The 25,707-nt window shown below is 42.2% G+C and overlaps 2 protein-coding genes across 2 annotated transcripts; both read left to right on the plus strand.

The window, feature by feature from the left end:
- The first annotated feature begins 719 nt into the window (after positions 1–719).
- etfb (electron transfer flavoprotein subunit beta) lies at positions 720–5,861 on the plus strand. The gene is made up of 6 exons (XM_079561969.1): positions 720–857; positions 1,921–2,079; positions 2,743–2,901; positions 3,885–3,947; positions 4,513–4,671; positions 5,644–5,861. The coding sequence occupies exons 1-6, from the start codon at positions 804–806 to the stop codon at positions 5,812–5,814; spliced, it is 765 nt and encodes a 254-aa protein (XP_079418095.1). The 5' UTR covers positions 720–803; the 3' UTR covers positions 5,815–5,861.
- Positions 5,862–8,293: 2,432 nt separating this feature from the next.
- Positions 8,294–24,204, plus strand: vsig10l (V-set and immunoglobulin domain containing 10 like; the record flags this gene model as incomplete). The annotated part of the gene is made up of 12 exons (XM_079561559.1): positions 8,294–8,357; positions 9,699–10,028; positions 12,253–12,525; positions 14,027–14,293; positions 15,260–15,502; positions 16,673–16,945; positions 18,230–18,322; positions 20,001–20,234; positions 22,265–22,384; positions 22,464–22,498; positions 23,851–23,940; positions 24,022–24,204. The coding sequence occupies 12 exons, from the start codon at positions 8,294–8,296 to the stop codon at positions 24,097–24,099; spliced, it is 2,100 nt and encodes a 699-aa protein (XP_079417685.1). The 3' UTR covers positions 24,100–24,204.
- Positions 24,205–25,707: the final 1,503 nt, after the last annotated feature.

Genomic DNA, 25,707 nt, shown 5'->3' on the forward strand with positions numbered 1-25,707 from the left:
TTACGATAATCTTATTTCCTCTCACCGGCCATATCCTCAAATGATGGTTTTGGAAACGCTAATGTCTTATATTTTGGTACATATTAACTTTATTCTTTTAAAACAGCAATCATTCTACAACAAGCTTTGGGGGTAAATTAAGTCCAATCGTTTAAAGTGAGCAACAAGTTAGTTGTCATCAGGAAATAAGTAAAGTTATATCAGTCATATTGGCATATTATTAGTTTGTTTGGGAGGGCCCGATGAACACGTTTCTACCTATTCATAATTTACTTCCACGTGATATGTCGTGAATGCTTCATGAGAAAGAAAATGTGTTAATCACAATGATGGGTCTATTATTAAAAACGATCACAGTGCGAACTTTGCCCTACACTCAGCGGAACCTTTAACCATTGTTTCTGTGTCTGCTACTTCCTAATTACACGAAGCACTCGCTTTATGGCTTTACGACATGACATGCCAGGGACAAGCCGTGTGTAAAATAGCGCAAAATATAACCGATAAAAGGAAAACAACGCAATAGCTTTATATAGTCATCTGTTTAGGAGTATATTAACAATAATTATAACATTGTGTACGGTTCCGTCAGAAGAGGCTGGCTCGCCGTGACCGACAGCTACTTCAGCCAATCATGCGGGGGAGCGTACTCTCAGACTCGTTGCTGATTGGCTGCAGTGGTGGGCGGCTCCTGTTCCCACACCGGTGTCACACTGAAAGTGTTCCGTGTTCCTCCTTGGTGAAGGTTCATAGCGGTGACCAGTGACTGTGACTGAAACGTTGGCTGCTGCTCCACTGAAAGGATGTCTGGCCGTGTTCTTGTGGGGGTCAAGCGTGTAATTGATTATGCTGTCAAGGTAAATAGCGGGGATGCGTGTTCATAAACTCCAATGTTGTGTTTTACGTGTGGTTTGGATGTTTGTGTTTAACTTTCCGAGTAGCTAGCAGACATTAGCTGCTCAACGCCACTTGGCATTATGTCACTTCACCCCGCATGACATCTCCTACACATCTCGCTTTTAAAGAGTTTGGATCAACATGAACCATGTGTGATCGTCAGCGTGCAGTTGTCTACTAACCTCCACCATGCACACAAAATATTTTATTTAGAAACAAATTAAAGGGAGACATACAGAGAAATCATTCAGGTGACAGTACAGTGCGTGTGCTATGCAGTCCTTACAGTGAGACGTTTGTATGTCCCTGCAGACCCTCCGAAACTCAAGAGTTTTCCAGTTTAAACCTGGGTCACCCCTGCTCAGGCTGCCCACAGCAGGATCTGGGCAGTACTTCAATAGCACTGCAATAGAACACCTGGCTTGAACTCATGCTGATATGGGACATATTCTTCTTTATTCTTGTAAGAAGGCTGAGTTCGATTTTATTCTCAGGCTTGTGTATCGAGCTGTGTGCTCTTTTGCCACTGTAGTAGTGTGATGGCATGTTTCGCTATTTACAAGCTTATCTTAGAACTGGTTGAAACATGTTGCTTTGTGCTGAAGATACAAGACTTTGCTTTCCACACCATACAACGTTTACACAATAGTAACCAACCTTTTTTTGTGTTGAAAAAGTTTCTTGTACTGCCTCATTAAAATATTTTTAAAATAATTTTCGCAAAACATCTCAAAATGTATCATTATCACATATGCTAACTTCAGGAGAGTGCTGTTTTAGTTATAACATCCTCTGATTTGGTGTGGGTCCTGACTTTGTATTGGTTGACAGTTTGATAAAAAAAAAGATGCTGTGTTAAAATGGTGAAGTAAAATAATACGATAATAGCTGTCGTTATCGCAACATTCATCTAGCCTTTTTACCCCCCTCATATCCTGCAACCCTACATGACTCTTCAAAAACATTGGCAAACTAAATCTATATTCCGCTGTTGCCGTTGTGCCTCTTTCCGTTTCCCTCTAGATTCGCGTGAAGCCAGACAGAAGCGGAGTGGTCACGGATGGCGTTAAGCACTCGATGAATCCCTTCTGTGAGATCGCGGTGGAGGAAGCGGTCAAAATGAAGGAGAAGAAGCTCATTAAGGAAGTGGTGGCTGTCAGCTGCGGGCCCCAGCAGGCTCAGGTGGGCACTTGAACATCTTCGATCGCTTTGATCTTTTTTGCCACTTTTGGTTACAACCTAACACGCCAAGAAGGTCGTGAACTCCCTGGAGCTGGAAAACGGCGACAGCAGGGGGGAAATGATCGGCTAATGAACCCATGTCATAACAGTTTTCCGTATGTGTTATTGGTTAGATTGTGGTAGATTGGGCCCTTGTGCTTGAATGTCATTTCACTTGAACCTTTTTATCAACCCTCGCCTGAACCAAGGGCATTTTCCCCAGTTTCGCTTTACGAGTTTATGACGATCCTCATGAAATTTCACACAATTAATATTTCATGCTCATGTAATTAAACTTGAGTCAACTTCACTCGATCTAGAAAATATTATGCGATAGAGCTGTACAATTAATGGCAGTTGATTCAACAAAGCAATGTTAATGGCCACAATTATTAAAATCACAAAGACCGTAATGATCAGGCTGCCTAATCTAATGTTCTCTGAAAACGGTAAAAAAGATCTGTCTGAGGATTTATTATAATAAAATAACCTTGTTATAAAAACCTTTAACTGTGAGATATGGACCCATACATACAACACTCAAAAGCATTCGTTCACATGTCAATTGTGAAGCCCTTCCAGCCTGCCCTGTGATTAACCACCGTTGTTTTCTGCCTCACCCAGGAGACCATCCGCACGGCTCTCGCCATGGGCGCAGACCGGGGGATCCACGTGGAAGTCACTGGCAAAGACTATGAGAACATGGGACCCCTGCAGGTGTCGAAGATCTTCGCGGCTCTCGCCATAAAGGAGGAGGCTCAGCTCGTGATCCTCGGAAAACAGGTGAAGTAAAGGCCTATTCATACTCCACAAGACGCGAGAACTTTGTTCTCGCACCCAGAGCTGCGAGAACAAAATGACGTCATTTTGTTCTCGCAGCTCCTGTTCGGCAGCTCTTGCTGACGCATCAGCTCAGCAGAACTATTTTGGCAAGGCTGCGAGAACTCTGGCTGTGATTGGCTGGATTTTTAGTGGGCGGGGTTGTTTTGGCGAAAGCGAGAATCAAATGTTTACTTCCTAACACCGGTGCGGAAAACGGGAGACAACAAGGATAGTTTTGCGGCACCGCTCGCGGCAGTAAAATACTTCGCTGAAGGATTACAAGGACACGCACATGGCAAAAAAGTCCTGAGGAGAAACACGAGGACGTTTTGGGTGACGACGAAGAGGAAACAGAAGAGCCTGGCGCTTCCTGCGTGAAAGAGGCGAGTGATAAAGAAAAAAGTGGTTCAGGCTTGTGGACGGAGGAATACCAGGCTTGTAAACCTTAGACCCTTCATCAAACACCGGGAAACGTCTCCAACATGTTCAGTGAAGGTTCTTGGATGGACAAAACCCGCACTGAGCTACACAGACGTCAAACAACATGGTTTTACCGAGTGACACGGAGGTGAGCTGCTTTAACGTTAACGCTAACGTTTTCTAACATAATAAACCAGCGGGAGATGTGGCTAAACATGAAGTCAATCTTCAAAATGTTTGCAATATCGTGACTGATACATTTTATAATAGTTTAAACTCAAATAGCTCAGTTTATTTTGGTCATTCCTTGTTTGTTTTGGCTGCGGAAAAAGGGGGCGTGGCAGTTCGGCAGAAACACGTCTTCTGGAGTATGAAATGTCAGAGCCCAGACGAACTTTGTTCTCATTCTTTTTGCCTCAAGAACAAAGTTCTGGCGTCTTGTGGAGTATGAAGAGGCCTTAAGGTTTGGCATCTCTCCAGGCCATTTGAATGTCGTTGTTATAAAAGGACTGTTGCTTTCCTAGGCCATTGACGATGACTGTAATCAGACGGGTCAGATGACGGCAGCTCTTTTGGACTGGCCTCAGGTGAGATCTTCCCCTTCGTCAGATTTTATTTTTAATTTTTAGGTAGTTATATATGCAGAAGTGACTGACTTTTTCTAATTGAGTAAATACCAGACACAAGTGGTAACTAAAATAATCCTTTCCAAAAGCAGGAAAATGGACAGTTTTTGAGAAGTTTATACATGTCAGAGGTCCAACTATTGTTTTCATAACATGCTATATAACGTGTGATAGTGTAGCTTGTCAGTTTAGGCCAGCTTGAGGCAGTCAGGACTCCTGTATTGATGAGGTCAAAGGTTGTCAAAGTTATCGAGCAAGCCAATGAGCACACAATATAAATGTCAAAATGTGCTGTCCTATTTTTATCATTCTAAAGTTCACAATTGTCATTTAAAATATAATCATTAGCATTATTTTTGTACATGTAGTATAAAACTATGTTGTAGTGACCCTTTTGCACCAGTAGATGGAGTTGAAAGTCTCGTTTACATGACCTGAAATAACTTCACTACAAGAAGTAACACATTGTGCTAATCTTTTGTGCTACTTGTACACTGACCCATTGTATTCCAAATGTTTATTACAGGGAACGTTTGCCTCCGAGGTGGTGCTGGAAGGTGATAAAATTAAGGTGGTGAGAGAAATCGACGGTGGCCTGGAAACGATTATGATCAACGCACCAGCAGTGTTGACGGCAGACCTGCGACTCAACACGCCCAGATACGCAACCCTGCCTAACATCATGGTGGGATGTCAATTTAAATATGAAAGTGTTTTGTTGCACAGTGGGTTCACATTTGAAACCCAATTTAATTTTCAGCTATGTCTACACTTAAACAGAATGATTTTTGTCACAATAGGAATCAGTTGCCTATTACTATCCAAGATTCTGACGTGCAGATTGTTGAGAAATGTAAATTCTTGGGTGTGACTCTTTCTCATGACTTCAATTGGAGCTCTCATACGATGAACACTGCTAAGAAAGCGAGACAGCGCCGCCTCTTTTTACGCAGGCTTCGAAAGTTTACCCAAAATACTAGGATTCTTTTGAACTTTTATTATTGTGTAATTGAGAGTGTCCTAACCAGTTGTACCACAGTGTGGTTTGGTCTCACTCTGAAAGAGAAAAAGGCTTTGAACAAAGTGGTTCGCTCAGCCAGCAGGACCACTGGCTGCACTTTGCCGCTCCTGGAGGCCACATATAAAGCTCCACTATTGAGCTTTACAACTCGCAAATGATGCCTCAGGCCACCAGGCTAAGGCCTTTTTGGAGATGCTTTTGGAGATGTTCTACTGATCGTCATATTAACAGTTTCTTTCCTCAAGCTGTGATCACTTTAGACAAGGCACTTTAAACTAGGCACTTCTATTTTATTTATCTCTATGGACTTTTATTGTACAGTATTTTGCCCATAGGCTTTTAATGTGGCAGTGTTTGTTTGTTCTGTTTTTTACATTGAGTCTTTTTACGTGTTTTACATATCGCACTTTGAGCTCTTTGCACATATTTTTCCAATGTGGTTTTTCAAACTGCAAATGGCCAAGAAAATGGATCTGAATCTGAATCTGAATCTGATCTGAATCTGAACCTGAACAGAGGTCATGCCTGTCTATATCGTGGTCTACCAATGGGATTTCCCATAGACCCGAGCTTTGATGAATGTTCAGAAACATCTGATAGAAATGGCTAAAGTAAAGTCTCCCCTTCCCTATTCAGAAAGCGAAGAAGAAGAAGATCGCCAAGATGAATCCAGCGGACCTGGCCGTGGACGTCACTTCCCGGTTGGAGGTGATCAACGTGGAGGAGCCTCCACAGAGAGACGCCGGAGTGAAGGTGGAGACGGTGGAGGACCTGGTGGCAAAACTGAAGGATGGAGGGACGATATAGACGACACGAGCACAGGCAGCGGAGCCACGAAACACAAGGGTGAGGGCTTCTGGGTCTTTACATGTTATGTTTTTAAAGTATTTTTCCAAGTTTCTTATCATTATAATGCACCAGAAGGATTTTAGTGTAGATCTCTTTTGAAAATCATCTTAAATTTTGTATGTAGTTCTTTAGAGGATCCAAGAACTGTTGTCTTGCTATTGCCCTGCGCATCCATTTTCTTTTCCCAACCCGTCTTTGTGGAAATACAATTAGTCTCGCGGCAAATCTATTATCCATTTTAATTGCTATGTACTTTTAAAAATCTCCCCTCACTCTCTCTTATCTCATTGTTCCACTCTATAATGAACAAATGTTTTACACGGCGCAGTAATCATACCCAGAGGGACCAACTTATGCGTGTGCGTGTAATCCTCCGTTTCAGAGCCCGGTGCCCCGAGGTGACGCAGGAAAAAGTACTGAGAAACACTGTCCAGCAGCGAATCCGGCCAGTTGGAAGAGGACCACCTTGTTGCTGTTTTTAATTTAATTTACATGGACGTTCTTCTGTAGCATTGACACATACTTTATACAGGGATAAAACTGGACTCCACACGCAATAACTCTAACGGGAAATGTCTCTGAAACTGTATATCTGTAGTCATATGTAAAGAGGTACTTTCTATGTGCATGCCTTTTTTTGTAAATATAAAAACATGTCCAAAATATATGAATATTAAGGTTGGTGTCTCTCAGTACGGGAAAAAAGGGGGAAGGTTTTTATCACAAGCGCCTCTTATCATTGTTGATTGTACAGGACATTTTCAGATCAATAAATAAAGCAGCCAGTTTTTCATATCGATGTGACGCGATGTTGGGTTTTCTTTGTGTCGAGTGAGCGTTTTCACATGGAAAAGGGCTCACTCCATTCTTTATCATGCGAAATTAACCCAATAAGAGTTCTATTCTGAGGTGGCCTGCAAAGTTAAGGAGCCAGTAACCCAAAACGTGCTCTGTGGAGTTTCAGATTGTAGGATTAGCATTGGGAGGGCTTAATTAGCCTAAAGTTACTCAAATGTCATCATGTTTGTTTTATAGTGACTTTGTGATTAACCCCCACTTTAACCGAGCCCTTTGCCCCCCCAGTTTGGCTTTACCCACATTGAGTACAGAGAAAATGTCAGCCCAGTAGCTCTCACTTCCCACTGTGAGAACAAAACTGTGACCAAACCTTCATGTTGACATAAAATAGACATGGTTTTCATTTCCTCTTCCCAACAAATTTCTGATGACAAACAAGGTGAAGGAGGTTTCATGTAAAATCACCTGTAAACATCATCCTGCGAATCATTTTGACGGGGGATGCGAACTGTTCTTTTTGTGGAGATCTTCCAGAGACAATATGACACCTCTTTTGGACATGTTCTTACTTCAAGAACTTCGGGAAGGAATTCTGCAGCTTCATAACGGGAGGTCTTTACAAGGGCTTTATCACAAAATGGGAAAATGCACAAGAATCAAGACATTTATTTTGTTATTAATGTGCTCATCCTTTTATCCAAAATGTATCTTCACAAATGCAAGTGCTCCAAGCAGAAACCCATTTTTTTTTTTACAGTTATACTCTCTTTTATGAAGATTTTGGAATGCGCGGATAACAAAATGTTGGTTATCCGCTGGTTCAAAATAAAGTACATTTGAAATTGTATTATTGTACGATTATATAGGCTAATGAGCCTAATGTGTATGTAACAATGTAATATACCCCTGGCATATTTTGTATTTCTCTATATACATTCTGCCTACTTGTAATGAAAAAGGGGTTTACTGTACATTTCATACACTTTTTATTTCCGGCATTTTCTTTGGAAGTCTCAGGATTTCTCTCACTATTTTCCATTGTGTTTCTCGCTCTATGATAAGTACTCATACATAAATCACACTCTTGACGGTCAAAGTGTAAAGCAACTAGTACTTTTTTTTCTTCATTTATGTAGCCTTTTTGACCTTTATTAAACCAGGAAAGAGTAAGACCCAGTGAGATTTCAGATTCTCTTTTTCAATGGAGTTCTGGGACCTTCAACGTTTGGGGTCACTATACTTTTTACTTCTACTTGAGTAAAATTGTTTTGTTTATCATAATTTTTGTCACTTCTGAAACAAAGATCAGACATTTCCACTTACACAGTTTTCTTGTGTAATTTATTGGGGAAACTATTTTTACTTGAGTACATATTCTTTAAAGTAACGCTACTCCTATCGCTGCTGACAGCTAAGCCCCTCTGGGAATGAAGGGGCGGGGTTGATTTGACGCACAGTCACGTTGTTCGGGAGCCCGTACACCTGTCAGGTACCTCCGCTCCCTGGAGGATACAGAGGAGACACGAGACGCACCGAATGCCTTGATTTTGGAATCCAAGAACCTTCTGGACTTTCATCTGAATAGCTGTTTGGAGTTTTTGCACACGTCAGTTCAGTGAGCTGATGCTTTTGTATTAAAATGACGCTTCTTTGTGACGGATTTTGTGGATTTCTTTTATGCGTTTTACTCACTGCTCCTCAAGGTAAGATATTTTGCTGCGCGTAAAGATGGCACGCAGCGCTTTACGCACGGAAATAACTATGTTTAGCCAATACAAATTCTCAATAATGTCAGTGTGACTAAAATACCGCCGACTATACTTTTTATTTACGAGTGTTTGGCCTATATAGATGTCTGATTATACATTAAACTAGTTATTCTGTGTTATTTCAGTTCACAAAACAAAACAAAGAACATTTTGACAAACATAATTTCAGCAGAGGTCGAATCTCTTTCAAAAAGGCACTAAATGTACAAATTACTCTTTGATTTTGATTTTGTATAGATAAAATACGTGTAAACATTGAAGGGTGTCTTGCATACAATTTAGTCAAATGTTTCTCTCAACAAGTGACAACTTCGACATTCAAACATTCAAACAGCAAATGAAACTCATCACCAACAAGATTTCTGTTGCAGAGATTATAACAATGACATTTTCTATCAATAGGCCGACTCTTAAATCGGCCCACTGTGTTTGCAAGTCGATTGTGACCAGTTCTTAACTTACAAAAGGCATGTCTGTTGGACATACTGAAACCAGGGCTGCCAACTCTCACGCAGGGAGTGTTGTGATGGCAAATACATTGGCTTTTCTAAAAAATAAATATGTACAGACGTAATGTTCAGTGTCGGGATGATGATGTCGGGATTTTTATAGTAGATGGAGTATACAGTAATTGTATTTGGCTGGTGCTGACAAAGTGATATTAGGTTTGGTTTTCAGTTGAGTGTCTACATTGATAATCATTAATAATGAGGTAAATGTAGCCTCAGTATAATCTGTACTCTATGAAATCATTGTAGTCTGCAATACTGTCTGCCCTTGCTGCCCTCTCTGCCAACAAATTTTTATTGTTATTATTTGGGCATCCTTTCTCTTTAGGGTTTAGATAAATATCAGTGCTGTAACTGAAATATTTTAATCAGCAAAAAATCACTGAAAATACACCAAAATACAGGAAATACGATGTATTATTTGGAAAATGATAATAATTACCATCTTTACCGTCTTAACTTCCTCCTATACATCACAGGGCTACAGTTCCACAATCTCCTCGTCATTTCTTTATGAACTGGTCTTTTAGTGTTCGTTCCACCGTATGACCTTCAGCCAATAGACTTTTAAATGGTTATGTCACAAGAACACAGTTGCGCGATACCTCCAGTACTTTCTATCAGTTTCCACACAAATTTGGTCAAAGCAGATTTTAACACTTTGCTAGACATGAAAAAGTGTCTGAGAAAGTGTTACTGCTATGGTATGTATGGCGTGTATTGTTTCTTAAAGCTGGCTAACCCAGTGATGCCCCTCCACTGTCAGGTTCCCTCTCTCAGCTCACTGTGACAGCTGCGGGACCAACACAGAACATTGCTTTAGTGGGGGACAACTTGACCCTGGCTGTGTCCTACAGCGGAGCCACAAACCCAGCCATCATCTGGAGGAAGGGCCCCGACCCCGTCGTCACCTGGACCATTAACTCCAGCACTCCTCCGGACATACCCCCCAGCATGTCCAACGTCCTGCGAGTCAGCGACAATGGTTCGCTCATACTGGAGACTGTGACTTTGGACTACACCGACAGCTACTCTGTGGAGATGACCAAGTCGGGACAAGGAACAGCTTCGCTGAACTTCACTCTCACGGTCTACGGTGAGTACAACTAGGTAACTTCTTAGGTGACACATTGGGCGAGAGATCAGGGCTCTTGTCTTACAAAAAGGAGGCCTTCGATGTTGAGTTCGATGTCCTCCCTGTGTGTGGTTGTGTTTGTGTGCTCCAGTTTCCTTCATCAACCCAAAACATGCACAATAGGATTATCCTCTCAAGATCTAGGTTCACTACAGCCCCTTGCAGTTTGGTACTTCATGTGATTGTGCCTGGGTGATCAAACTGTGGCAATTGTAAAGTGTGTAACCCATTCCATTGTTGACGGGGGCCACACTGGTATTAGGAGTGATATGATGGGATATTGCAGGGGTGTCCAAACTTTTTTCATTGAGGGCCATAGATTGAATTGTATACAGCTTGGAGGACCACAGATCAGATGAGTACAGTCAAACATTGAATCATTGTTCTTTGGATTATTGTCTTATGTTGTACATACTGTACACTTTTTCATTGTGTGCTAGAAATAAAACTAAACTAAACTAAATCTGGCAACTAGCACTTGCCAGATCTCAGATGGGTTGGGATTAGCTGAGTTGAGTTTATTTGTTCATTTGAGCAGTAAACATTCTGCTCAAAAGGAGTGGGCTGAAGCAAGAAGCTTGTGAGCGCATACCCTTAAACTTAATGCAAAAGACAATATGGTTTAATTTCAACCTTCTGGGCCTGTTTGTGTTTCTAAATGCAACCCCTAGACCGAACGCATTTAAGTGGGAAGTACATGGGGTGGAGAAGCACCCGTGGCCAATGGGGATGTTATGTACAACTGCCTTTTACCTCCAACAAGACAGGGATTCTTGTTGGTGGCAAGGGGCGAGGGGGAGGGAGAGGGGTTGTGGGGCGTGAACATGTGCTTTTGTGTTGGTCGCGTCAATGCAATTACGGCCAAGTGAGTGCCAATCCGGACCGGCATTTCTCTCGGGACACGAACATTGTTTCGCTCACGTCGGGTTTAATAAAGTTTTTAGTTTGACCTGTGAGAGCCTAATAATGCTGAGATATGTTCTTACCTGAGCTTAGACGAGTTGATACGTACCTGTCTGGTCTGTGTGCCCATGGAAGAGTGTGGTAGCTTCCAACTTCACCCCCGTTTGGAGCTATAGGTACTATGTACTATAGGTACGCATCAGCTCAGGTGAGAACAACGGTGAAAAACGGTGGCCTGTTCCTTTAAGAAAGGACACAAGGCAGCACGATGTAAACAGCCGGAAAAAAAATGTGAGGCTGCCATCAGAGAACCGCTCTCAGTGCTACTTGTAAGGAACCACATCTCAGTCGACCTCTTCTCTTTTTATAAACAACCCCCTCTCGTAAGTGGCATTTGGAAAATAACCTCTTCAGAGTTTGCGCTGAAGGCGAGGCAAGGATTTGAACTAAGGACTATTTAAGTGAAATGGCCATTGTGTGTATTTACACAGTGGGCTGGCAATGTCCAAGCAACATTTTTCACTTCACATTTTAGGCAGTACAGGACATACAGGTAGGTGGTAAATTGAGAAGTGATTCTCCAGTGCTTCATGCAACTGAGTGTCACGGAGGTTTCTCTAACAAAGCCTAAGTTGTACTACACCAAAATACATTACTTTTATAAACCTACTTTAACATGAAGTTACTGTGAGTACAAGGCTTAGCGCTATTACTGTATTTACACATTCACAGACTGAAGTGCAGTACCAATCTTCAATTACTCAGTTCAGATCAATCAAGTTTTACCTTTTACAACAACACTGTGGAAAGTAAACATATGCTGTTTTCTGAACATGCTTCTCTGACTCTTACATGTGCAACTAAATTAAGCCCTGACGCAAGTTTGAGGCAACAGGTGAGAAGGTTCAGTTCACTAAAGGGCTGTTTACCTTTAACTCTTACTCACTATAAAACTCCCACCAGGGCCTTCTACACTGGATGTAAATGAAAGGGCTGTATCATGCGAGCCTTTCTAAGCTTTTGAAAGTGGAATTGTGTTTTATTTAACGCACATTTGAAGTCATTTTGTCCTTCTCCGTCTCAAAAGCCAAAAAACGATCGGTTCCACCCGCAGATGTCATGAGGTGCTGCCATTTGTCTCCAAGAAATGCTGCCTTGTGTTGCTAAAATGGCTTTAATTACAAAGAAAATAGATGGCTGCCATAGCCTTGCTTTTTAACAAGTTCCCTCCCTCATCTGTCAGTGAGGTCTAATAAAATTCTGCCCAATTGTCTGTTGACAGAAAGGTTCGAGAACGTGACTCTGGGCCTGCAGCCGGACTTTGCGGTGGAGGGAACCGGCCGCTTCACCCTGCAGTCCGCCATGGCACGAGGAGTTGTCGAGGAGCACGTGTGGTTTTTCAATGGCATCGAGGTCAAGTCCAACTCCCATTACACCGTGGAGCAGAGGAGCCTCGTGATCCACGACCCGAACAGGAACGACACTGGGCTGTACTCACTGACGCTGAGGAACCCCTACAGCAGCGCCACGGTGGACCGGAATATTACGGTTTTGTGTGAGTTTGTCAAAACATGTGTGGAGAGTTTTTGTAAATGTGCAGACGCTATATCAGTGTTTAAATGCATGTTTCAAAGGCGGCATGTAGCTTTTTTGTTATCATTTCATGAAAAGGTATCTCTTTATAGCACAGTAATAGCATGGTAATAGGATGGTAATAGCATGGAAATAGCCTTACCCGAGTAAACACTGTCAGAAATAAGTGAGTGAGTTTATTTGTCATTGTCCAATTGTTTGCTTAGTCCTGAGCCGCAGCGATCGAGCAAACCGCCGCTGTGGACCAGCATGTTTTTGGAGGTCAGGGGAACTTAAGCGATCCTCTGAAACAGTGCACTGCCCCTGGATTTGTCCCTGTCTCAGAGCGTGGTGTCCTGCTCTTCTGTAAAAAAGAAAAACGCCTTGAATCAGCTGGTCAAGTGGTCAAGTAAAGTCATTGGCCTCAGACCAGTTTGCATGATAGACAGTTAGAGAGGACGGCACGAAGCATCGTAAAAGACACAGAGCATCCTTTGCATTCAGAGTTTCGATTGCTTCCGTCTGGGCGTTGGTTTTTGATGCCAATGAGCCACACGAACCGTTTTAAGAAAAGCTTTGTTCCCGCTGACCTTTCCTTTATGAACAAGTCGGGATCAAATCGCCCCTGACACGGCTTTTTTATCTTTGTTGCTGTCAAGTGGCTTTAACTTCAGTTGTATCTGAGGCACATCCTGTTAGTATCTGGAGCACTTACAAGTTTTATATTTAAATATGTGTGATGTTTTGTCTTTGTATAATGTGTTTTAATGTGTTGACCAGTTCTCAGAATTGCAAGACGAATTTACCCACGGGTGCAAATACATTAACCTAACCTAAGCTGCACTGGTCAGCTCCTCCACCTCTTCCTTCCTCTTCCTCCTGCGCAGCTCCATCCGCACCACCACAGTCTTTCACCATCTGCTGGGGAGATCGTAGCAGACGAATATAATCCGTTTAATTGTCCAATGAACAAACATTAGTCAAAAAAATGATAGGAATAGAAGATTTGAGTGGCTTAGCTGTGAGTCTTGCCTGGATGCCTCCTCGTTTTCCCCTTTTCTGTTTCCTGTAGCTCCTCTTGTGGTGCTTCCGCTGTGCTGTAGGCGTGGGGGTTCTTGGTGCCCCTTCAGTGCTTCTGAAGAAGACATTTGTAGGTCTCAAATGTCTTTAGCTGTTTGTTTACCTTTAAAAACCTGGGTCCTTCATGGTCAAAAAAAATCCACTGAACCTCACAAAAGCACAGCAAGTATCCAGAAAAACAATGTGGAACAACAATATGGAAACAGTGAATCAAAAATGCATTATCTCTTGTTATCCTTTTTGCTGTGCTTTTTCCATCCTACTACCAAGTTATTACTGTGCTGTAAAGCTCTTAATCCAAATTGATTGTGAATCTATCACTTAAAAAGCTGTATTGTTATTCCGTACTGTAATTCCGATTATTGTACCGTCGTGCTGGACTTTCTGAATGTTTTCTTACACAGATGGACCCGATGCTCCGGTTCTCACGGTGAGCCCAGTGCAGCAGTTCTTTGTGTCCGGTGACTCCCTCAGTCTGTCCTGCAAAGCTGACGGGTTCCCACCTCCCACTGTGTCCTGGATGTTTGGCGGTGTGACGTTTAACGATTCCCGCGACGGAGTCCTGCGTCTGACCAATGTAACGACGAGCCAGGACGGAGTGTATGTCTGCACTGTGGTCAATGATCAAACTAACGCGAGTCGCCACGAGAACGTGACTGTCAAAGTCTACGGTATGACATGAATACATCCTCCTTAGAAAATGAGGCGTGACAAACCAAACATTATTGAATGTGCAAATCCTGATATTTCCAAAAAAAAACACACTATAAAACTTAGATAAAAGACACACATTGAGTGCCGCACTGTTTTTGGGATTCTACTCTTTTCTGATTAAGTCTTCTCTCCTCCTCGGTTTCAAGTCAATTTTCAATTGCAGCCTGGTTCCCGGATTGAAGACTTTAACAGGATGTTTCTCAGTCGTCCTTGGACTGATTGTAACCATTTAAAAACTCAGAGAAATTTCAAAATCTCAACTGTTTCGATCTTTCCATGGGAAAGCTGAGCTGCTCTGCTTTGTCAAACACGCTCCAGAGAGCGAGAGAGAAATGTCGGGTTGCTGCGCAACACCACGCCCCCTCGGACAAAACAAATGCAATAATATATATGAAATGTCCAGATCCAGAAGTTTTTGATCGTCATTTATTTCACTTCTGTTTATCACAGAGCTACCAAAATCACTTATAAGGTGTATTAGAGTGTCGAGTTTCGTAAACACAAAAACAAGTTTTTACATTTTTGGCACTCAATGTGTTAAGATAAGAAAATTATTTGATGTTTGAATTAGTTTGGTTAATTTTTACATCTCCACATTAATAATTTGTGACCAATAACTCATAGAGGGAGGACATGACCAAAGGTTTTACTCAAGTAAGACGATTAGACTCCAACTAATAAAGTTACTCACATATCCCCTAGGTACTTGAGTAACTGCCCTTTCCCACCTTTGCATAGCTGTAGTTTTAGATTAATCTCATCATGTTTGAATCAAACGTTCAAGTCTAGGCTTTGTGCAGGAAAAACTCTCTAACAGTCGGGGTCAGCATTTTGTGTGACTCTTTAGAAACCACAACATGTTGGTTTTGCTCTTTTTGCCTAAAATGACAAACAACCTTGTTAAACGTTCTCCCCGTGCACAGAGAAGCCCGATGGCAGTCCGGCCTGCTCTGTGAAGTCCTCGGCTGGTGTGAACCTGCAGTACGAGTGTGCGTGGCCCGGGGGAACCCCAGCGGCCATTTTGTCTTTCCCCGGCCTGAGCAACAGCAGCACGGGCCCCGGACACCTCAGCCTTAATGTGAGCGCCTCAGACAGCCTCAGCGGAGCTCCGGTCTCCTGCACAGCACACCACCCTGTACAGCAGAGCACGTGCAACATCACTGCCAGTAAGTTTATACCGAATGAGTCACAGGCTTCATTCAGAACGTCACTTGTTGTCATTTCATTGTACTTTGATGCCTAAACAAATGAAAGTCTTCGATGCAGTTCATCGGTTTCAGTCAGCTGATGTCCCTGTTCTGAACGCCATTTTGAAGACTTGAAAGGTTGACAAACTGCCAACCTTTCAATTATAAGACAGCCTACACTACAATCTGATCCACTGTCATCTTAAGCGTATTGTTATGGCAACAGTGAGACTTTTATGTCACTTCAAACTCATGGATCGCAATAAATGCACTCGATGCAGTCTTGAGTTTTGCTTGAATGTCTGAGGCAGCAATTATTATTATTGTTTATTTAAACAGACGGTCTCTCAATGAGAACCTGCTTGAACAGTTTTACAAATCCAAACATATAGTGCACAAACAAATAAAAACAATTACAACAGCATTAACCTCTTAACCCCCACCTGAACCAAGGACATTTATGTCATAACCCAAATCTAGAAGCGTAAAAAATTAGACAAGAACCAGGCTGAAAACACAACAAATAAAACATAATAAAAGTGACAAACAATTACAAAAAAGTGGTGGAAAAAGTGTCAAAAATGTGACAAAAAAGCGATAGAAAAAGTGCCAAAAATATCACAATAAAGCAGAAAAAGTGGGAAAAAATGTGATGGAAAAGAAAGCATGAGAAAAAATATCAATTTATATCAGCTTTGTACGTCTTCAGGCCTGTAGGCTGTAAGAAACATTTTGATTTGGGTAAGGCCGAACTGTAGAAAATGGGTTCGGTTAAGCTAATACTTCAAAACAAGAGCATTCACGAGGTGGATGCTACTCTTTGACTCACGCAAAGCCTTCAGTGCCTTATTCAAACAAAAGGCCTTCTTACTCCATTCTGTCTTAACACTGTCCTGAGACCTGGTAAGCATTTGAGACTTGACGTTTATTAAATGTGACAAATAATCAGGCAGGACACCAAGGAGAGCTTTGTAAATAAACAGCAGACAATAATTATATTTTCTATCCAACTTGCCATGAAAAATGTTGTTCACTCCCATCTGAAACAGGCAAAGCTGATGCTTTATGTCACATGTGTGGGCTCATTATTAAGTTATTTTTTAGACCTCTATTTACGCTCTCGAGTCATTTGCATCTCCTCCCACGCAGCTCCCCCGGCGCCCTTCATACCCTCTCTGAGATTTGGGATCAACGCGGAGGGTAAGATCCGCGTGACCATCGGCTGTCTGAGTGCGGCCGCGCCTGAGTCCACGGTGTCCTGGCTCAGAGGCACAGAGGCGGTGAGCGGCGGGTCAGTCTACACCATTGGCACCACCCAGCTCACCATCCAGGACCACGACATGAGCACCTTCCTCCAGCACAACTACACCTGCTCCTGCCGCAACCCGCTGGGAGTCCAGCAGCGCCAGGTTCACCTGCTGGGTACGGCTTCCCTTCAAACGCTTACAACTTTCACAAACACATATTGGTCTGTCAGTGCAGTGTGACAATAAAGCAGCATTATGGAACTTTTTATGCCGAAAAAAATAAAAATAGTTAATATTAGTGAGTATTTTATGTTTTAGTGACATCCCGGCTGTATTGGCACCTTTATTTTCTATCATGGTAGCCTCTATGATGCTCTAAGACAGTGAGAGTGTCAAACTCATTTTGGGTCTTGGGCCGAAGTTCAGCTCCCACAGTGGGTCCTGGACCACATATAACGTAAACAGGAAAAATGTATAATAATAATAATAATAATAATAATAATAATGAGCTGGGATTTTAAAATAGTGCTGATTCGGACAAAAGCCCAACAGGACTGTAGCCTAATAAATACTAATAATATTAATACAAAAAGTGCTACATTGTCGTCATTATTCATTCAATCCATACTTGGTGGTGGTAAGCTGCTATTGTGGCCACAGCTGCCGTGGGGCAGACTGACCATTTACCACGTAGCTGTAATGTGTTGTTTATATCCTGATCTCTTATATCAGTGCCTGGTGGCTTTAAAAATTCATAACTCCGCACAGGAATGGGCTAGAGACGTACTTCTTGTTTTTGCATACTCAGAAATCTATGCTCTACAAGTCACGGGCCAGATTATATCATCTCGCAGGCCGGATGTGCCCCGCGGGCCTTGTGTTTGACACATGAGCTGGTAGGTTTTCACTGACAATGAAACCATCTCCATGGTAACACATACATTTCCATCTTGTAACATACCATAAACCCAGAAAAGCAATTGATCCTGAAGCGTTATAGAGGCCACTGTGAGGGAAAGTAAACACGCCATGCTAACACGCATACAGCTACTGGGTCACTACAGGTCAAATAAGCGCTAATACCAACTTTCTTTCCGCATAAAAAGTTCCATCATGCTCCTTTAACAATAAAGTAAATGCACAAAGTCATTCATTACAATCAGAAAAATGAAATGAAAAACAACTAAACACCTAACTCAAAGCCATTACTTAAACATAGATAAAATGATCTCTTATTCAGTCAGTCCATAATCAGTAAGAACGTGTTTTACTTTAAAAAGTGCACCTTGGGATGAAGTCGCCCCTGTATCTAATCTAAAAGTCTGGCATTGGCACCAGAGAAACAATGTAGCCTCTGACAGGGGCCTAAGTAATACCCGAGTCGGCCCTTTCCTTTAAACAAAGCCCTACAGTCCTCTCTAAAACCTCTCTCTTCCCCCCACCCCCCCTCCGCCTGCAGCGCCCGTCATCTCCGATTCCAGCCTGTTCCCGAACCAAGACGGGACAGTCGTCACTTTGACCTGGGAGGTGCCGCCCGCTTCTATTGTTACAGGTGAGGGGCTCGGCGGAACCAAGCTGATTCATCAATGCGGGCTGATCTGCTGAGAATTCTGGCTCTAAAGCCGTGCCCATCAGCAGAAGGCAGGAGGAATGTTGAAAATAGAAACATCCAGGGAGCATAGGGGTGTCAACAAGACACAGGCAGAGCAGTGTGGGAGGCAGACAGGGACAGGAGTGGGGAAAAGAACTAGAAACTGACCTTTTGGGTACTTTTTCTATTTATTGGTATTTTTTTCTGGGTTTACTGGATGTTGCTTTATTCGCCTCACAGGAATCACTTTAGAAGACGTAGTGAAGCCTTAAATCGTCGACTGGACTGTCTTCTTAGCTCTTGTGTTCTGAATGTGACACTGTACCCAAGTTAGAGAGGTCTTGTAGTATTTAAGAGGAGGAGGGAACCAAAACTGCCAACACCCACCTATTCGGACCACAAAAGCTAAGAACAAACTTATGTGAATAGAAGCAAAACATCCTCAACTCAATGAATACTTCCTGGAATAATAATAAACATTTTAGAAGATGTTCATTTTAGATATTTCTGTTTTTTACATTTGCCCTTGAGAGCAGAAGCAAAGCAGAAGTAGTTCTATGAATTTCTCAGGTAGGAAAAAAATGTGAAAGTACAGTGTTTTTATGGCCGTTTAAAGTAAATGTGATTTTTATTTTTTCATCTGGAGCAAATAGCTTGGCTATCGCCAGACTAAATATCACAAGTTATATTAAAGAGGGGGTGTTATGCTTTTTTCAATCACATAGCACCAGTCCATATCACACTACAATGATGAGCAAACCTTCTGTTGGTCTGTAAATGCAGTACATTAGAATAACTGCCTTGTATAAAATTGCTCTCTCAAAATGTCTGTAGTGAATGTCTTGAAATAGGCCTCTGTCTCTTTAAGAACCTCTGACTCTTTCCGACACGCCCCCTCCACACGCTGTCTGTGGCATCAGTGGGGAGGGGGTTCTGCTGAGGAGCAGGGGTTGGTTACTCGGCTGGTGACGAAAGCTCGGAGGCGTCTCCAGGAGGTGGGGGCGTTCCTAGGAGGACTCAGGCAAACCTATCCCTAAAATGGCCGCCATCAGAGTTTTTACAGATTATTCAAAATTATGTGAATGTCCGTAAACAAACTTTTTTTTAAATCCGAAAACAAACTAGAAGCTTCCGTATTATTACTATTATACCTAACGTCTTGCTGTCCCTCCTTGTTCTGTAATTGGTCCACAAATCCATGCGAAAAATCCGGCCATGGTCCCCAGGCTGTTGTGCAGTTCGAAATGATTCAAGCACACACAGCAGCATGGGTATTCCCAGGCTATGGTGCAATTACCACTGGGGCCCCTGTGAACCCCCCCATTGTTTACCTTGTTTTTTGACTTTTCGCAAATCTATGCTGTCAATGAAGAATTTGAATGAGAACATTACCTATATTTGTCTTTTTCACATGTTGAAAGGCTTCTTGGATGAGAGGTGAAACATCCAACTCCATTTATTTAAAGTGAACTAAAACAATAGGGTACATTCCTCAGGATCAGGACAGTAATCTGGACGATAGAGATTAAATCCCTACTAGGGAATCTAAGTTAGTTAGGGTCAGAAACTTCTAAAAAAGTTACAGATAGAACCCCAAATGTTGTGGCAGACATTAACTGCTGTGTTTGTTCCCCTACAGGGTTCGACGTTCAGATGCTGGGGCCAGATCTGGTGCGCTCCTCGTCCCACAATGTCTCTCTCGGCCGGAGTCGGTCGTACTCGGATTCGTACCGCACCATACAGCAGAAACCCGGCTCGGCGCGCTCGGCGGACGTCTTCACCCTGGACCGCACCGAGATGTACAAGTTTCGAATCATCCCCAAAGCGCGGCTGACAGAAGGGGCGCCCTCCACCGTACACAGGATCGGTCCAGGTACGGCCATGGAGACACAGGAGGACAGGTGGGGGTTTTGTTGAGGTTTTCTTGTGATATAAGAGAGCATGTGCGCAACAGTTTTTCTCAGGGACGTTTGGAGCCCTCTGGTGGTGCAATGAAGGTACTACTCGAAGTCTCTCAACAGTCTTTGTTTACTTCTTACCACCCGCCTTTACCGAGTGCAATTTCTCCAGTTCACCTTCCCAAATCTAAAATCTTCTCGACGGGAGCGTACATATAACGCATCATTTGAAGGCTAAGACCGCCGTGTTGTCGTCACTTGTTTCACGTTCTTTTCCGTGTTATTTTTGCCACATCTTTGGTGAGTTTTTGTCATTTTTTTGCCACATTTGTATCAATTTTTGTTTTTTAAATCTTTTTTGTTGCTCTTTTGTTTCTTTTTTGTTGCACTTCCATCGCTTTTTTTGGTCACTGTAAAGTTACGTTTTTAATTGCTCTTTTGCGGCTTTTTGTTGTCACTATTTTGACACTTTTTTCAAGAAGCTTTTAGATTCGGGTAATGTCAGCTGGAGAAAATGCGACCCAGCAGCCCCGATACACACTAATGGAATCACAAAGAAGAAGCTAAAAGGCTAGCGGGTAAAGCTAGCTGCGGGCTAGCGCCACTTTAGCTCTATTTACAGCCAAGTGTGAGTGAAAAAAAAAAATCTCCATTGTGTAATTGGGTTGTGACACAACGTACAACAATATCCCTCTCTTCTGTCAGCGTAGTATTTACTCTCACAATTAATGACTAAAAAATCGCAACATGCTATGACACCCGCAGTGGCGCTTATGGCCTCTAGGGGCATGAGTTACTTAGTACTGCTTTAAAGGTAGTTAGAATTAATTGAGTGAATATTGCTGGGAAAATAGTCAGAAAACTCCTCTTAAATCAAGTTTTCTGTGATCCTGACTCGCCTTGGACTTGAACTCAGACTTTATTTAACGACTCTGACTTCCAAATTGAAGACTAAACTTCGACATGACAATGATGACTTGAGCCTGACTTGATCACATCTCTGCTCAACACATCAAGAATGTAGAAACGAAATTGAGTTTAAAATGTATGTCAGTGTGCATGTTTGGGCTCAGTGTTGCTGAACATAAAAAAGAAAAACACTGGAAGACCGTAAATTCTCTAATACTGGCCTGTATACCATTAGCGGCCGGGTCTCTAACAGTGGCCGGGTTTGCGGCTGGCGGAGGCAAATTAAAGCCGGTCCCTAAAACAGGCCGGGGCTTTTATTAGAAACTATAGCGGTAGAAATATTCCCCATGTTAGGAATTTGTCTCATGCTCGTGTAAATGAAAACTCACGTGCAGGAAGTAAACAAACGGGAACCCGGGCTGAGGGGGACGCTGCGGAGGAGCTGATCCGAGCGTAACTTTGACACAGATTTAGCCACTTTTCAAACCTCCAGTGACTATTTGTAGAAACAGGGAAAGCAACAAATGTTGTGTGACCCTCCAGGGTTTTAATAAAGTCACCATCACGTCCTCAGAGCACGTCCAGCTGCTCCGTGTGCAGGTCAGTCCCACGCCTCAAAATAACTCCTCTGATCAGCGTGAGCGTCTCGTCTTCTCTCGGGTCAGTCTCATGATCGATCACAAACACAAACGCTCCGTCTAAACTCGCCTTTTACACGAGAAAACAACAAATAATCCGGTCCGCGATAAAAGCGAAACAGAAACCTGCAGTGACATTGATGTCAATGTTCCGCTAACAGCAACGAAACACTTCCTGTTGTCCCGACAAAATAAAAGGCGTCAATGTTCCAGCCGCTGGGAGAGTGTTTGAAATGTTAATTAATAAATGAACCTAATATTTTAGGTTTTCCTGGTCATCCATTTTGCTCAAATAGAAATAAAGGCCTGTCTCTGATTGTGGCCTGGTTCCAATAAAGGCCTGGTCCTAGATGCCCTTGAGTAAATAAAGGCCCCGGCCTATATTAGAGCATTTACGGTATTTGTCTTCTTTTCCCATGCTATTTGTCTGAAAAGTGTGACTGACTGTTTGGCGACAGGTAAAGGACTGAGCGGGTCGGCCATCGCTGGAATCGCCGCCGGGATTCCCGCGGGAATCATTCTGCTGCTGGTCCCCCTCTGCCTCCTCGGCCTCCTCATTTACGCAAGAAACAACGACAGTATGTGAACAGCTTTCAGCCCCACCGCCATTTTGTCCAGTGTACAAAAGGTGCAATCAATTTAAACTGTCATTTTCAGGTGAGCAGGCCCGGTATCCCATTGCAACAGACAAGGTGAGTGTGGGGGTTTTCAAGTTGCCTTTGTAAAATTGTCTCAAGAACCAAAACTAAAAAAAAAAAATACTAAAAGACCTAAAGCGTAGGAGGCTCTTTATGCTTTTAAAAAAAAAGTCATCACAGCTTACTTTGGTTTGCTCAAAGCAGTGCATGAACATAAGAACGAGTGTCTGTGAACAGGTCTTTCCTCATTTGAATGCTAAGAACCTCCAGAGTTCAGCCACTGAGCTTGAGGCTGCACTGGGACTTTATCAGGGACAGGAGCTGGGATTGAGGAGTTGTTTAATTCTGGTTTTTAAACTGTAGGATCTGGCAGCAATAAGAGTGAAGCTCATTCTGCTTTCTGATTGGACAATTGTCCAGACCGATCATATTTATGACATTGACAAAGTACCACATACTCTACAGACCCTCACTTTACCCAGTTCCCTCATCAGGTTTTTCTCACACAGATCTTACACATATTTTCAGAAACGACAAGGTCTTAGCTTTCAAATCAGGCATTGCACTGGCCCTGTAGGCTGTGAACAAAAACTTGACAAACAAGTGACACGCCAAAGAAGGACAAAACGGCGTCAAAAAAGCACAGAAAACCCAACAAGAAAGCGACAACAAAACCCAGAGGAAAACACAACATAAAAGGGACAAAAAAGAAATCAATAAAGCAACAAAAACTTGACACAAGCATGGCCACAAAAAAGTTTAGATGAGTTTGTAGGTCTTAGCTGTCCAAAATGCGGCCCTCGGGCTTCCTATTTAATTGCCGCCCGCACATTGCCAGGGATGGTTCTTTTTTTATAAATTCCACACAATTAAAAAACTAAAATTTGATTGTGAGTTAGTATTAGGGGTCGAGGCTTAAATAAAGGTTTGATGAATGTTTCACCACATTGACCACCGACCTGTGGCCCTCCATGCCATATACACTTCAATATGTGGCCCTTGATGAAAAAGGTTTGGACACCACTGGCCTTAGCTTTCAAATGAGGCGTTACACTGGCATCTAGGCTGTAAGCTCCAGTCAAGAAACCTTTAGATTTGGGTGAAAAAACAAAGTATTTATTATCAACAAAATACTCAATTTTCATGTCATTTTTGAGACATTTATCAATTATTAAAACACTTTTCAAATATTTCAATCCTTGATTCGTTTTTCTCAGCTCTTTAATACATGCATTGTTCACTTTATAGCAAAAGGAAAATGGCGCTAATATAACTATTTGTCATATACTAAAGCCTTTTCATGCAGTAGACACAGAACACGTGTAACGAGTGTAAAAATCCCACTCCGTGCCACTGTTAGGATTTATTTATGTATTTATTCATAGTCTGTTCTATTTCTTGTAAAGGGAATGAAGACCAAAGCAGAGCTGGCGTCCAGTAACCTCCGCCTGGCAGGAGCGCCACATTTCAGCCCTGAATACAACCGCTTCCACCAGGTCCTACAACATCACTAAAGGGAACCACGATTACTCATTTCCAGTACGTTAACAATGTGTATGTTGTTACTTTTCCTGCAGGCCCCCCCCTCTGAGCCGTCCATGGATCTGCCCATGTTTGTCCCGCCGCCGCCCGTCAGAGTCGCTACAACTGTATAAAGCCCCGCTACCTGCAAACACTGTCTTATTCTACATTAACTTATTCCCTTTTTGTTTGTACTGATTACTTTTTACTCATTTGACCAATTCCACAATCACAAGAAAAAGCACTCATATAATAAATACTTGTAAATATTGTATAACAAAAGTTTGACTTCAGTATTGTGCCTTCACGGATTTGCTTTTACACAAACTAGTTGTGTTATTTAGAAATGATTCACACTACAATATCTACAATAGGCCTATAATTGCTTCATTCTGCAGTTCCAGGGTATGACCAGCAGGGAGAGGTGTTTCTATGATTTTCAAGTTGTTATACCTCAAGTCTGAACAGCAAATAAATAAGCCCCTGTGCTTCAACCTGAAATACACTTATAGTTTTATTTATTGTCTGTGTAAAACTCTAGTTGTGAATGGTAAATGGTCTCAACTAATATAGCACTTTTCTGCCTTCTTTAGGTTTGTTTTGGTAATACTTTGCAGTCATAAGTAGTAATGATTTGCATTAGTGACTTAACACTGAGCTGGGGCCTTATCCTATAGTTAAAGGAACTGGCCACCATTTTTACATACTGAGATATGTTCTTACCTGGGCTTAGACGAGTTGATACGTACCTGTCTGGACTTTGTGCGTGCCCTCAGTCACGCAAAAAGACCAAAGATATTGTTTGCATTTGGCCTCTCCCAATGTATGCCTATAGCTCCAAACGGGGGTGACGTTGGAAGCTACCATGCTCCTCCACAGGGACGCACAAAGACCAGACAGGTACGTATCAACTCGTCTAAGCTCAGGTAAGAACTGTGTGCCCCAAGTCACGTAAAAACACCAAAGATGGTTTTAGCATTTGGCCTCTCCCAGTATATTCCTATAGCTCCAAACTGGGAGAAGTTAGAAGCGACCAAGCTCTTCCACGGGCACTCTCAATGACTAGACAGGTACGTATCAACTCGTCTAAGCTCAGGTAAGGACATATCTCAGTATGGAAGAACGGTGAACTATTCCTTTAACAGTTAATCATGGACCAAGCAAAAACAGAGAGTTTACATTTATATTACATTCTGGTGTGAAATAAAGCCTTTTCTAATGATAATTGTCTTGCTATTTCTATGGCTATCAAAGGCGCAACATCACATTGTTTTATATCAAATCAAAACAATACATTATAAAAAGTCATCCTTACACATCATGTGTAGATAAACAGATAGTAGATAATAGTTACTCAGTAAGCATACTGAATACCTGAGAAGTCTCAGGGCCGAAAAAGTTGGAAAAGGCTTCATCTAAATAATAGGAAGAAAATACTGTATTGCTGAGTAGGGCTGCAACTAACGATTATTTTTTACTATTAATCGCTTGGCTGTGAATGATGTATGAAAATTGTATTTTTTCATTTATTTTTAATCACATAAAGCTAAAGTGGCATGTCTTGAGGACATGTTGATGGAGTAAACTTAAACTGTGTTGTAAAGTGTTTTTGTAGTGCCAGTTCTGCTTTATTAATTGGATGAGACACAGACAAATATCTATGAAATTTTCAATGTACAAAACTCTACAGATCCTAACTTGAAAAACAAAGTAGGTTTCCATCAAAAATAAAACATATTCAT

Source organism: Gobius niger (assembly GCF_951799975.1).
Source record: "Gobius niger genome assembly, chromosome: 8".
Taxonomy (NCBI): Eukaryota; Metazoa; Chordata; class Actinopteri; order Gobiiformes; family Gobiidae; genus Gobius; species Gobius niger.

Excerpts from the sequence above, each read along its gene's own strand:
- etfb (XM_079561969.1), top strand. The coding sequence starts at position 804 with ATGTCTGGCCGTGTTCTTGTGGGGGTCAAGCGTGTAATTGATTATGCT. Across the intron at positions 2,080-2,742 it reads GCGGGCCCCAGCAGGCTCAG|GAGACCATCCGCACGGCTCT; the intron begins GTGGGCACTTGA and ends TGCCTCACCCAG. Across the intron at positions 3,948-4,512 it reads CTCTTTTGGACTGGCCTCAG|GGAACGTTTGCCTCCGAGGT; the intron begins GTGAGATCTTCC and ends TGTTTATTACAG.